The 15,315-nt window shown below is 38.1% G+C and overlaps 1 protein-coding gene across 2 annotated transcripts in view; it reads left to right on the top strand.

The window, feature by feature from the left end:
- cd276 (CD276 molecule) overlaps positions 1-15,315 on the top strand; it is a 134,945-nt gene that overhangs the window by 94,510 nt on the left and 25,120 nt on the right. For both annotated transcript variants that reach the window (XM_047363947.1, XM_047363946.1), the window contains exons 5-7: positions 1,203-1,340; positions 6,859-6,900; positions 14,212-14,250. In XM_047363947.1, the coding sequence (XP_047219903.1) occupies positions 1,203-1,340; positions 6,859-6,900; positions 14,212-14,234 (203 nt within the window). In that variant the 3' untranslated portion in view covers positions 14,235-14,250. The remainder of the gene's footprint in view (positions 1-1,202; positions 1,341-6,858; positions 6,901-14,211; positions 14,251-15,315) is intronic.

The following is a 15,315-nucleotide window of genomic DNA, read 5'->3' as shown; positions in this document are numbered from 1 at the left end:
AACAAATGATATTGCCATCCCCAAAAAGTATTTGCATTTTTCCTTTTATTTTGTATCAGGTGCATCTGCGTTATAACAAAATGGACTGTAGGGATCTTTTTCATCCATGTTGCAATGCAGTCTGTTCAAAATAATAGCTGATACCAAGGTCTGAGAAATGCTTCAAAATTACGTCTCTCCAATGTCATTCATTTTTTTTAATTTCTTTTCATCTGCCCCGGGGCAGTGTATCTTAGGACTGTATGCGTCACATCCTGGCTCACAGCTATGTAGTGGCTCTGCTGTTTCTTTCTTTTCTTCTCCCTCTGATCAGTTTGAATACCACTGGGAAATTTGGCTCGGTCTGAAATCTTTTTAGACTTTCTGACCGGGTTTCATTTCCCCTCACCGGTTTGCAGTTTGCCAGGGTACTCTCACTCAATTGGACAGTTAATTGTCTACAAAAGAGATTTTAACAGATCGCTGAGTGTTATCTTATTGTTGTATGGTTGTATGGTTGAAAACACATGCGTGGAGATGTTTTTTTTTTGGAATAATTTAACTTTTTGAGGTGCCTCCTCAAAGACGTCCACTACACATAAAGGAACTTTTGTCAACTTTTTTGGGGGAAAATGCAATCTCATGCACCTTTGATTTTCTTAAAATGCCCAGGTAGTGCTTTACAGAACTGTCTTGGGGATGTTAAGAAACCGGATATTAAAGCAGCAACATCAGAACTTGCATCTGACATCTGAGCAATGTGTAGCAGAAGGCAGGGGGTATGATAGTGCCAACATCATCTAAAAAGCTCTGCCAGTGCTTTCTGAGTGAAATGACAACACAGCCTTGTGCGACTGGTAAGTTGCCATCTGGACACAGTTGCAAGACATAAAAGTCTTAATTAGAAGCTCTTACTCTCTGTTCACATTAAACAAAGGTACCCACTCATTTGCTTTTTTTACTTGCTTCTGCGTTGTTCCTAAAGTGAATGCAAATGGGATGGATATGAAGCCATTATTTGTATCATAATGCTGTGCTGTGCAAGCTTTGCAGAATGGAATATTTATATTTCGTGACCAACCATTTGACAGAAAAACTGCCAAATGGGAGACTAATGGTCATGGATGTTGTGATAGTTGCACTCTTATTTTAGCACTGCAAGACTGAATAAAGAGGTTGTAACTTCTTTGCCAATTTCTCCCCCTCTGCCCTCTTTGCTTCAGGTCAAAACATTGCATTCCCTCCAGTGGCTCTCTGGGTTACTGTAGGCCTGGCTGTGTGTCTGCTGGGTCTGCTCATCGCTCTGGCTGCAGTCTGCCGCAGGAAGATCAAGGAAAGCTGTGAGGAGGCCAGGAGAGAAGGTAGGAGGAAAACACAAGGTGCATGTTTAGCCCTTGTATTTTTTCTGTTTATTGTTGATGATACCCTTGAAGTCTACAAGGTTGATCAGAAAATCATTATTTAGAGTCTGTTTTGTTTATCAGGAGCCAGAGATGGTGAATTGAGTCTCAGACGTAGACTCGAATCGCACTTACATTGCCACAAAAAGAGCTTAAACTTGACTTAGACTTGCACTCTAAATATTCAAGACTTGACTTTTACTTTAAGTCTAGGACTCAAATCCATGAACAATTTGTATTTTATTTAATTAGTGGTGAAAGTGTATATCTGTAAATCTTAGCTTAAGTGTTATGATAATAACCACTTTAATGACTCTCAAACGGCTTAAATGACTTACTGTCATTTCAGAAAAAAAATAACTTCTTACCTTAAACTTATTTTATTATCTTACTGTTTGGCCAGCACCCTTTCAAACAAAGAAACTTCCGACTTTTCAAAATAAAAACCGCTTTTGTTCTGGACATTGAAAATGGACATTCTCAAATTCTCATATTCATACAATGATATGCCGATCAGCAGACAACTTGGGGTTAAATGCTGTGTCCAGAGCCACATCAAGATGTGGCAGGAAGAAACTGGAATCACACCCATAACCTAAGGAATGCAATATAAATACTCTACTGACTCAGCAGAAGGCCAACTGTGGCCCATTGGGAAGTTTATAATGCCAACTGGTAAAAAGCTTTTTAAGTCAGGAAACCCAGCTGATTGCATCAAGTCAGTTGCAGCAATCCATCCTCCTGAACAAACACATAGCATCAATGGACAGTTGATTGCACTAGGTAGGTAACTTGGCTGTAGTTCCACATACTGAGCATTTGGTTTCTAATAATATTGCAGATTTCATTGTCAAAATAGATCCTAAGGCAAGTCGATAGGACAAAGGGGACAAAACAGGTCAGAATCAGAATCAGAAAAGCTTTATTGCCAAGTACGTTTTTGGACATACAAGGAATTTGTTTTGGCGTAGTCGGTGCAATACAGTACAAGGTGTTGCCTAAATCATCACAAATAAATCTTTTGCTCCCCAGAATAACAATTCTTATAGATTACATAGCAGACATCTGATGAGAGATCTCCAGTCAATAATGACTGTAGAATTTAATTGGACTTGAAGGTGAAAGACTTGAAACTTGATTTGGACTTGTCCATTAAAGACTTGGTACTTCACTTGGACTTAATTGACTTGGTATTGAGGGTGAAAGACAAGGCAAATATTATGTTTAAATGACATATTATTATTGTAAGTTTTGGAGTGTCCTCTGAACCCCCATGCCCCCAATACTACCATTATGGTTTTTTGTTGGACTTTGTTGACTTAGATTGTACACAGAGCTGAATGGTCTGCTGAATTATGTTTTCTTTTATGATGCTCCCCTTACATCCCCCTTCTCACGCCATTGATTAAATGGAACATTCCATAAACCACTCCAATAACTTGCCAACATGTGCATACACATGTTGGAGCATCAGTGTGGGAGGCACAGCAAGGCCAAGAAAGATGGAGCTGAAAGCAGTGATGAGATGTTAACTGCTTAGGGAACTTTGAGAATCCAGAGGGAGCTTTGCTTAATGCATATGGCAAGATATCGAATGGTGGGGCACATATCTACGACAGGGAGGAACATCATTACTCGGGTCCAGTAATTAGCGTTGCAGAATAGCTGAGTGTCCCCGCAAGTGCAAAAGGAAAAAGTTTTGAAATGAGATAGATACTGCAAAGCCACCAGCTCTGCTGTAATGAGTTCAGCTCAGAGTAGAGGAGACATTTAAATAAAGGTCAGCCAGAGTCTGTAGCAGGGCCCAGAGGTTTAAAAATAAATATGGAAGTGACATAGACTCACAGAAAAGAGTAAATAGCTGCATGGAACATATGAAATCAAATAAAATGGAAAGAGAGAAATATAATGGAGTTCCTTCCACGGGTGAGGGCCTCAGAGAGTTGCGGGGCCCTTTTCTTCAGTGGACTGGATGAGGTGCTGATTCTTTCGCCTGCCGCCGGACACTGAAGGCGGGATTCATTATGTGGTCGTCCACTGTCTGCCTTATTGAAATGTTAAATCTTTTTTTGTCCCCTGCTAGCAATGTTTCTGGAGTCTTATGGGTTTTTCAGTCACAAACCTGAACACTTCTTTACAAATCATGCACACTATTGTAGTCCAAATGGAGAGATAGTGTATGGATATGGAAGGTAAAGGGGCTAAAACAGGACTGCTATACACACATCTAGAGCTCTTGTGGGGGCAGCAAACAGGGATGTGCCAACTAATTGTGGTTGTCTTATCTTTTAATGGTATTCTTGGGTCTAACCAGATTGTAGTCGACTCTCTCTTCACTGTGACTGGATAGGGAGGGTAGAAAGGTCAGTAAATGTGGAGAAGTGGGTAAGTCATTTTTCTTCCCTGTCATAATCAATGTAGAGCAAAACAATGTGTATCATAACAGAGCAGAGCAGCTTGTGGTATTGCAATTTTTACCAGAGTCGGTGTCAGTTTGTGTGTGTCTGGGCACTAGCATGGCTCTGTTCTCTTAGATAATCTATTACCTCCTTCATCCTTCACTGTGGACATCTTTGTATAATGGCGATGAAAAGGATGCTGTGTTTCTAATGTATGCTTCCACTTTTAGCCCAAATCAGTCATCCATGTCTCCTAACCTCCTTTTACATTCAGATAGCACATCATTTAATCAAATCTTCTCTTTGGGATAATGCAGAATTGACATGGGACAATATTTCCCTTGTGTGAGTAAAATATCTCATATAGGAGGCTGTGCTCCCCCCTTGCTTTTAACAATGGGGCACATATGTTTCACAGAGGTTAACCTTTTGCTAAATAAGTCTTGCTTCAGGCAAAATGCTTTCCATTGATCGGCTACGTGTGCATGTGACTTAAATGGAATAACTAATATTTTATCCCTAGTCGTTTATGTAATTTCTAACCAAAATACTGGCAAAAGAAAGCTTTCTAATAATGAAGCAAAACATGATTTCTTTTTTTTATGAAGAGCTTGTATTGAAAAGTATAGAAGACATGGTGCACAAATGCAGGAGACATAAAGCTATGGGTATTGTCACAAATTATCAATTGAATTTAGGTCTGGCTTTTGACTGGGCCATTCTATTACATGGATGTACTTTGATATAAGCCTTTCAAGTGTAGCTCTGGTTGTATAGTTGAAAAGGTTTTATGCTTTTGGAAAGTGAACCTCAACCCCGCTCTAAAGCCTTTCCAACCTCTGCCAAGTTTTGTTTCAGGAATGCCTCGTATTTAACTCCATCTATATTCTTATTAACTCTGAACAGCTTACCTATCTCTAATGATGAAAAGCATTCAAAGTGGCATAATGCAGCCATCACTGTGTTTAACTGTTGGAGTGGTGTGTTCAGTGTACGGTGCAGTGTTTTTCCTGCCACTTGTAATTTTTTGACAACAAGTTCAAGCTTTGTCCCATTTGACTAGATCACCTTCAGTACATGTTTGTTGTGTCTCCTACACAGAATAGTGGAAAACTGCCACTTCAATGTCTTTTGGCTTTCAACAGTGGATTTCTTTTTGCTGTTCTTCCATAATGTGCAGATTCGGAGAGTGCATGACTAATAGTTGCCTCTTCAGATTCTCCCACTTCAACTGTAACTCTCTGCAGCTCCTCCAGAGTTACCCAAAACAATTTTGTGACTTGATTAATAGTCTTCTTGCCGAGACTGTCAGCTCCGGTGGACATCCACATCTTGGGACATTTGCACTGTTGCCATAATATTTCCTTTTCACATTACAGATTGAACTGTTTTGCATGAGAGAGCCTGGAATATTGTTTTATAACCGAACCCTAATTTAAACTTCCTTGGTCCTTCTGATACTGTTTGTTCCTTATTGTTTTCCAACAAAAAGCTAAAGCCTTCACATAACAGATACATTTATACTGAGATTAAATGACACACATGCTGGACCCTTTACTAATTAGGTGAGTTCAGAAGGCAATTTAATGATTCAGGGGTGTCATACTAAAGGGTGCTGGAAATGAATGCTTGCCACTTTTATTTGTAGAAAAAAGTTGAGTATTTGAGTAAAATACGTTGAAGCTTATGACTGTAAAACTAAATATCAAAAAGGTCAAGGGTTGTTAATAATTTTGCAAGGAACTCTATAAGGCACAGATTTACAATCGTACATTTTAACAACTCAAAGTGTCATAACTGCTTAATACCAATATTTAATAAAATAAAAGCCATGTGCAGAACGAAGGATGACTTAGAACATAATTATTCTGTCTTCAGTGATCATCTGTTTTCCTCCCCTAACTCTTCCACTGCTTATGTGTTTTGTCCATCTTTCGCACTCCTCTTTCCTACCTTCACATGTTGCAAATGCAGCCAATTGGAGTATAAAGTTGTTACATTCTATGTGCAACGGAGGCGGCTCTCAGTCGCTTCTCTCTGGCTGCCCTCATATTCACCCTGACCTTAAGGTGTCTTTAAATGAGCGTCACTCTCCTGTCAAAGCCTCATCCCCCAAAGGTATTTCTGCCACTGCCACACTGCTAAGATGGTTGGTGGAGTGCAAAAGGCTTCATGCATCTGTGGTCATATTAACACTGCAATTCTGTGTGTGAAGTAGTGTATATGGAGTGTTTTGCAAGGTGGTTTTGGGCACTTTATTAACAAAAGTGTACACATTTTTAACTCCTTTTTGCCTTAAAGTTGCCAACATAATGTTGGCTATATTTTATGGAAAACTGCACACTCCTAAATTAGAACTAACAGACCAGTAATGGTATCAATAATAACATTGTGAGGTAATGATTTTAGACAGAAAACACAGTGGAAGGCGCTATAAATATATACATACAAAAGCTGTTTCAATCTTGGAATGCGCCACTTTGTGCTGCTGCTTTTATTACAAGATTTCCTTGATTAATTTCCCAAGACGACTATAGTCTCAGAAGTCAGAGTTGAGTAAAACTGCTGCAATGTAAAACGTATAAATTGTGTTGCCAAGGCATTTAGTTCTGGTCAATCAAGAGTTTATTCTGAAGCTAAAGAGAATGCAGATCCATGTCTTAGATACATGCAGTCTATTTTTAGTCCATATCCACATGCATGTCCTGTGACAGCCATCACTACCGGGTTACTCCCCTTACTATGATGACAGTGGGTTTTCTGAAAGCCAGCAGCTAAAGTCTAATGTGATTAGAGTTTTTGAAAGTGCTTGATAGGAGGTTAAAGGGTAGTTGTGACTCAGTGTGTGTGTGTGTGTGTGTGTGTGTGTGTGTGTGTGTGCACGCGTTTGTGTGTGCATGTGTATGATGGGAATGGGAAGCATTGTGTGGAACATCATCATCATATAGCTCTTTCATCACAGCTTGTCCTTCGAGCTGTGAAGGATCCGCTCGCTGTTGGCTTGCAATGAAGTGACAAAATTGTATGGCTGCCTTTGTGCCGTGGCTCCCGCTGATAATGGAACCTCTGTCTTCCCACAGCTGAAGAGGCCAAGGAGCTGGAAGAAGAGGAATCAAAGACAGGTCAGTCAAATTCTACCTGGTCAAGTCTTATTTTCTCATGTGGTCAGGAAAGAGCTGAGGCTAAAAAGACACATGCTAAAGTTTTATAAATTTCAATCAGTTATTCATATGTCCACATTTTTGCAATCCACACTCTGCATACTGTACTATGAAAAAAACAGAAACAAACAAACAAAAGTGTAAGATTCAGATTTCATTTTGGCTGGCCATGTCACTACACTTCTTTTAACTGAATTGAATTGAAACAGGAACTCACTAAATTATTTACAGCCTATATATATATATATATATATATATATATATATATATATATATATATATATATATATATATATATATATATATATATATATATATATATATATATCCTTACATACATACATGCATACATATTCATTATGCACATCATCTGTTTAAACATCAATTTGACAACATACTACCATGTTAAGAAAATAAGAAAACAGAATGGTCTGTTAAGCAAAACAAACATACATTTTGATAGCTTATTGGTAGGTTATTTGATAGCTGGGTAGGTCCCAGTCATGTGGTTACATGACTGGGACCTACCCTGTACCTAAGCCCTCTAATCTTTATTCCATGAGCAATGGCCAAAATTATAATGTATCAGTACTGTTGAGTTTTTTTTGTGTGTGTTCCCCCACCACCAACTTTATGGTAAACCCACCACAATTGAACAGGTCATGGTTGGGGATGCAGATGTCACTGACATACCTTCGTGGCTTTTAGCCTAAAGCAGAATCTACGTATAACAAAGCACATATAACTTGACCTGTTTAACATATTGCAACGTGCTGCCAGTACATAAACACACAAAGAGATGGCCACAGTGTCTCTGAATATAAAACCTTCATGGTACATCAATGAATTAATAAACTCAAGGTGTTGGAGGTGGGCATGACCAAAAAAGAATAAGATGACCACCCACTGACCAAAAAAGAATTGGATGACCACCCACTAACATTTTCGTCTAGTCTTATCTGATCAACGAAAACTAACATAACTCACACATTGGATGACTAAAACATGACGTATGTCAGTTTTAGTCATCCAAGAGCCATGATTATCTTGTTATTGTCATGAAAAAGAGGCTCACACATTGGGCGACTAAAACTGACATACATCATCGTTATTGTCATGGAAAAAGGGGCGTCAATAAACTAATTTCGTCATCATTAACGAAAACAACACTGCTGTAGCTACAGACTTTTCAAGCTCTAAAAAAACAAGACCCACTACTTCCCTTAGTCATGTGCCTAGAATACTAAAATGCCCAAACATTAAGGCTGGACATGGACCTTTTAAAAACTATAATATAATACAATATAAATAAATGAATAAATAAAGCAAATTGTCTCCAAAATGTAAGAACAAGTGAGGAAATGCAACACAACTGAATGTGTATTTGAAAAACATGAGAGCAATGTGGTTTAACGACATAGGCTACACCTCCTCAGTAAAATAGACGGCAGCAAAAAGTAAACACTTTTACCCATCATAAAAGATGCTCAATTTAGTCAGAATCCATCTGTCTTTTTGAATAAATCTGTCGATAGAAATGCCCAACCAGACTGAAATGCCCAGCCGAGGACCAAAAGGGCCAACCAGTGGCTAGAAAAGCCAAAGGTATTGTGTCTGCTAATTAGCAGGTAGCTAGAAGGCCTATGTATAAGGTAAAGCTTATTTATTAACATTGACTATGTACTTTCCCTGACCAAATAAACATGACTGGAAGAATAACCCATAAATGTATTGCCTTCTATGCAACTGTCTTGGTCCTGGAGATTTCCTACAGCAGTAAACAGAGTCTGAGAGCCAAGTTCATCCATTCCAGTTGCTAGCTGAAAAAATAGCTAACAAATCCTGAGTTGATGAACGTTTTACAAAAACATTTTAACAATGCGATCTTTTAATAGCCTAGTTGTCTTGAAAAAGAAAAAAAACACAACAATGTTGCATCCTCCTGATAATATTGTCCATTCCTCTTAATGTCTGTAGCCAGCTTCTTCAAAAATTGTCACTAGGCGAGCTAGAACTACTTTGACCAGTGATGCAAAAATCTACTGACTACAAATGCAAAAATGATTGGCTGATAAAAAACATTTATCAGATATTAATTAGTTTGGAAGTTATTTAGTTTAAGACTGAAGGTGTTCAGACAAGCTCAGTGAGCACAGACAAGAATATTGTTTGGCTAATTTCCTTCCTAATACAAACTGACTGTAAAGTACATCTCTCCAACAGAAAACCCAAATCCTGCTCATTTCACACCATTATATAGTTGCCCTAAGGCGTTCTGAGTTTTTTAAAGGCCCTGCCAATTTGCCACTGATAAAAACTAACAGCGATATTTTCAGAATACTATATTTAGGATTTATTTGCTCTGTGTGGCTACTATGTGAGTTTAGGATATTTTTCTGGCCACACAAAATATTCCACATTATTAGATGTAGTTTAAATAAATTATACGATAAGGTTTAGCAGAGCTAAATCTTTATAGTCCCAGTTAAAAAAAAATACAGCATTATTCAACTGGAAACAGAGGCAACAGGAAAATGATTTTTGGTTATTTTTCCTTCATCTGGTAGTGAATTTATGTTAATCTGCAAAGGTTTTGGCAGGGAATTTCATTACTAGGTGTTTTTCTTGAAATGGGTTCTAATATATCCAACCTGACCCATTTGATAGAATGCAATATTATTTTAGTTAACTTGCAGCCTCTAAAACATTTTGCCACTTGTTTGATTAGACCCTTGGAAAGTAACAAAGAAGTCCTGTATAACTTTAATATGAAGATAGTAAAAAAGCTGGATGATGATATTTTGAATCATAATGTACAAGCAGCATTTAATGTCAACATTATCACTAAAATAAAATCTCAACCAGCTGTTTGACAATTTCACTGAAAGCAGGACAATTTTACTATATTTCACCAAACGTAACACAAGACTCCGGTAAACTTTCACACATTTATACTTGTTTTAGTGCAGAATAATTGAATAAGACAATAACAGGAATGTTGATTCTTAGAGATGCATTTGGATAATCTTTTTCACTCTTCATCCCAGAATCAGATTCTCTTTTTTCCCTTGTGGTAGTTTGGCTCTGCCAGCAGTTTACCTCATGGCCAAAAGAAGAAGGACTTCTCATTAAAACTCTCACCATGAAAACAGAACCCTCTTTTCAAATCTCTGATTTGCTGAGGATTTACATTTAGCCTCTTAGGAGTGCTGCTGAACCAAGTCAGAATACTGCTTTGTGTGCTTTTTTCGCATGATTAGGGTGATTGTGATATTTTGCTTGGCAGAAATATGACCTTATGAGTCCTGAATTAATTTTTCCATTAGCACTCAGGGCAAGCCTTCTCTGCATTACTAGCTTCAGTAACCAACCCGTATAGTCTTGAACAGTTCTCCCTCAAGTATTAATGTCATTAGAGTTATTCATTTGACTTTCTTTTTTATTCTGATTGAATTATTTAGCCTTTCAGTGAACGCCAAAGTTAATACCATGTGATTTTAATAAGCTGAGAGGTGAAGGAGAGTCTGAGTGAAGGGGGACAATGGCTTTTATTCTCTGCTCCCTCTCTCATGAATGTTTCAGAAGGAAATCTGTGCAGCCAGGAGCAGGGTCAGCCATCCCACAACTAGTAAGACTTAATATAGCTTGGCTGTAGCTAAAGGGGCTGTGCTGTGTCTGCACTTCACTAACAGAACAGCAAGTTGAAGCCTTGCTTACCCGTACCTCCTCCCATCATTGTCCATGCACCTGCTGAAACCAGGTGGATATTGTGGGCGGTGAGATTGTGAAGTCAGGTTAATGGCTCTGTTTTATGAGATCACTCTCTAAGCGATCCAGACAGGCAGCTTTGTTTCGCCATCTGGCTTCAATTGCGCTGACAAAGCCAGAGGTTCCTGCATGAGACAAAGGAGCTAAAATGAGCCTCACTTTAATAAACCCTGGATGATGGGGAACCACGTTTGTGCGTTATCTTAATGAGCTGTCCAAAGGCGAGCGCGCCTTCCTTTTCAACGCCAGCTTGATTGGAACAATAACCAGTGATAACTAGGGACCTGTGCTCATTTATTTGCTGCGTGATGAGATCCCTTTGTTGCATTTACAGCAGAGGCAAATAATGTTTAACAAACATTGTAGCTCATATTCTGCATATATTTTCAGGTACTAGAACCAGCAACAACACTTCACAATCCCACAACCATACAGTCAATTGTAGAAAGGGCACTCAAGACATGCATTTAGAAAGGAACACTTACACACTAATTTTCATGCACATTCGAAGTCATGCACTAGGCATCTCTTGTTGTCATCCCTCAAATTCGATCAGAGATGTGTCAAATAATCTGAGCATGAAAGGCTGATGAAAGTGCAAGTGAGGCTCCTACCAGAATCTGAATTCAGTTTGTGTGTACTTCCCTGTGGAAGAGAGCACGAGTGACCCAGTTCTTTCACAGATACAGAATCATTGGTAAAAGAGCAATTTAACATGCCCTCTGAAAAGGGAGCAGAGAAGGTGGAAGGTTATGGAATATTATGCATTACGCAGCTTATAGCGTTAGAAGCCCCAGCCTGTGCTCACTTCTGATTCCTTAATGCTAAGGACACTACTGTAAGGCAGAGAGCAGGGCTCAAATCGTACAAAAGCTTGAGGATTAGCAGGTAATCAGAATGAATATTGTGCAGATTTTTAGATAACTCAGGGGACGAACAACTCTGCCTAAGTTACTTCTGGGTTCACTGTTTTACCTGTTTGATCTATACTGTCAGAAACATGGACATAAAAGCAATGCATGAAAACACACCTGGATAATGCATCACTTTGTTCTTACAGCCAGAGTTAGAGGAGTCAGGCGTGTATACTACAATTTGTGGATTGATCGCTGATATAAGGGATTAGCTAACAACAAGGTGTCTGCAAACAAATATAAATAAAACTGACAGTTTATATATTATTTAGATGAAGATATCAGTTAGGACTCCCTGCACTGTCCATACTGCTGTGATTTGAATCATTACCAGGTTAAAAGACATAATATGTGGTGTCTCTGTGCAACGGTTACATTCAGGAAGGATTTTTAAAACCTTACTTTTTAAATTTAAAACATTGTTTGCCTGTTAAGATACACAATATGCATAATGACTTATATGACCAATGTGATCATGGACATCTGCAGATATTGACCTGCCAACGATCCCCAGTTTATTGTTTCATGACAAATTTTTGCTTGGGAAATAAATTGTTGTTGTTTTCTAAACTGTAATGGGACTTTAACTGGGAGCATGTGTATTTGGTCAGATAAAACTATTTGTAGGACCTTGAAATATTAGAAGATTTTAAATAAAAAAATCTAGTTACCTTTATCAGTAAACTGAATATAGCATGCCATTGGGTCTTTTAGCAGTATAATGGTTCAAAACAGATGGCCAATAAAACACAGATATGGTTAATCAAACACAAGATCCACCCTTTTCCATGGCTATCTAAGTACCCGGACCTAAATCCTATAGACAGCTTGTGTGGTGAGATAAAGAGGAAAGAGCATAAGAGAGGACTCAGCACTTTCTAAAAGGAGCACAAGGGGATCAGATAAAGAATTGACAGCAGGCATACTAATAATTTTACAGTGATGTTGGTATAAACAAATATTTATAAAATTTTTTCCTACTGAATAAATGTTAAACTGGACATCACAGAGGAGTTTTTCTCAGTAAAAACAAAGCAAGGATGTCGGTACACGGTAAACAAAAATATAATATGTGTGTGTATTTTTTGGGTGATTCCTTTTCTTTCTGATTCATGTTATGCAATTTCTTTTTAGAAAAGTAGTAAAGAATACTATATTTTATTGCTTAGAAAAATAAACAGTTAAAATTGAAGTCTTTAAAGATGAAACCTCAATAAAGAAATTTCTGTTGTTTGTGTGAAGGTCACAAACACTAATTCAAAGCTATAAAGCTAAAGTTCAATTTGAGAATTCCCTGGAAAGCATCCCAGGTAGCTCAGCTTAACTTTTCTTTTCTCTTTTCATTGACACTACATAGTGCACCAGTGAGCTCTCACAGTGGTCACACATTACTGACTAAAGATATGTAAATAGAACATTTGTGTTGCCTTCATCATTAGATGTGGGTCACTGGACATCTTCAAGAGCACTAATTAAAAGAGATCCCTGAACACCACTGCTTAGCCGTTGTACATATAATAAGCTGACTATTCACATTCCTAGTTGGTTCAGCTCCATATAGAAAGCAACATGTTGTATTTATATGGTAGCCTGTGGATCTTTTTTGTACCATTGACTGGATAATAATAGGCATATAAACTTCTATTTTCATGCATCAGATGATCCGTAAACTGCGCCATGATCTTATTATATACTAATAGATACTCTCCAAGCATGCTGTCTCTTGATGTTTCTTTGAATTTGACAAATTATTTTAGTGTTAAAGCCAGTTATTGGAGAAACATTTATCCTCCTTTGGGTTTAGTTCAGAAAGACCCTCATCAAGTACTTCACATTGAGCTACTCCTATGTCCTTGCGGGGTTATCTTCTGGTCCACAAGGAAAAGGCCAACAGATTAGCATGAGACAAGACAGAAGAAAAATAGCAGCCTCTAAATCATTTGGAATAATGAGCATTGTCACAGTTAATAAAAGTAGTCAAACCACTCAGCACTGTACATCACAACAACGGGCTAGGTCAGATGCCTGCCTGTTGGCATATTAAACAAACCAAGGCTGGTGCTTTTGAGGAAGGACATGGTTGCTTGTGAAGTGAAGGCAATCTATTTTCTGGGATGAATCCCCACCTCAATACAAGCTCCATTTGCATCTTCTTGCCAAACAACACCCACTACCACAACCATCACCCTTCCCCAGAACCCTTCTGTCATGTAATCTGCACTCCTCTGACAACACAGCCAAGGCCCGGTGGGAGTGTGCCTATCCATCTCACTACCCCAATGTACCTCCCCTGTTTGGTTCCACATGAGCACTCAGCTGCTGTGACTAATTAAATAAAGCGCCGTGCCCTCTGCTTCCTGTTAGCCATGAAATGTTGGTGAGCAGAGATGGAGCAGTGGAGAAGAAGTGTTTCTGAAAGAGGAGGAAATGGAATAAGAACTGTAAAGCCTGGTCCATAAGATAGTGTACTTAAAATGTGCTATTCCTTTCATCTTTCAGTTTATTATAAATATAAAGATTTAAAGTTATTAGGGCATTAAATGTAATATTTTAAATTCATTTTAATTCGTTTTTGTTCTCCTTTCTTCAGCTATGACACCACTAAAGAGCTAAGACCAACAAAATAAAGGTGAGTGTCATTTATCATTGCAATTCTTCAAATATAAATGCATGACAGTGTTGCTCTGGTGAGAGTTTTTTTTTTGAGCACTGTCATTACTGTCTTGTACACTGTGAATTCTCTGAAGGACACGGTATCACACACACTGGAGGTTATTGGTAAGTGCTGCTGTAATGAAGATAGGCTGCATTAATTTGGTGGAGAGTATGGCATATTAGAAGTCTTGACATTATCATTTCAGAAATCAGAAAGTCACTGTCTGAAATGAAATATCTATTTAATGTGATCTGTTACGCTTTTCCTAGTCCACTCAAAGCCAACGCCAGAGTCTTATTAATGGTAAACAGTTTGGGTTTGAGTCACACAGGCTTTCTGTCTTTGTGTCTGAAAAAATCGTTTAGTTGAAAAAACAGCTAGGCGTCTGCAGGCAAGAGATTCTCACGGTACAATAAAATTAGCAATCTTACTCAATTACGGTTTTAACAAAAACAATTGTAAATGTATAAAAATCTGTACATTTTGAAAAAAATGGTTAAGCATGCTCTGATTAAATTTAAAATAAAATAGCATTAATTGCAATATATTGCTTCTAAAACAGTAGACTGTGTTTTTTTCGGTCCTGAACTATTTCTAAACCGTTTCTTGTAAACAATGAAAAAATGTAGAAGACTTATTTCAGCAAACTGACAGGCAGTGCACATCAACCTGTGTGGGAGGGGCAGTACTGTGTTACCTCCTTTCACTCCGACAGTTTCCCTGACATCTCATACAAAGGTCTTTAAACCAGAAGCATGACTGCAACTGTACATTGAAAAAAACTAAATCTGGGTACACCTGTGACTCGGTAACCAAAGTCCTCAATTTTCCTTAAATGTAATTCCAAAATTCAAATAGAAAGGAACATTTTCTGCTCCAGTAATGTAAAAAAGAGAAACATTTGAAGTGTGTGATTAATCCTTGGACCACCAATCAAATCATCATAATAACTGTTTGGTCTAAAATAAACTAAACAATAAGCCTAACACTTCAGGAAGAAAAGAAGCAGTGGTTAAAACAGCAGTCTATTAAATCCAA

The sequence above is a fragment of the Girardinichthys multiradiatus genome, chromosome 4 (genome assembly GCF_021462225.1).
Source record: "Girardinichthys multiradiatus isolate DD_20200921_A chromosome 4, DD_fGirMul_XY1, whole genome shotgun sequence".
Lineage (NCBI taxonomy): Eukaryota > Metazoa > Chordata > Actinopteri > Cyprinodontiformes > Goodeidae > Girardinichthys > Girardinichthys multiradiatus.
This window is presented reverse-complemented; position numbering and strand designations above follow the sequence as displayed.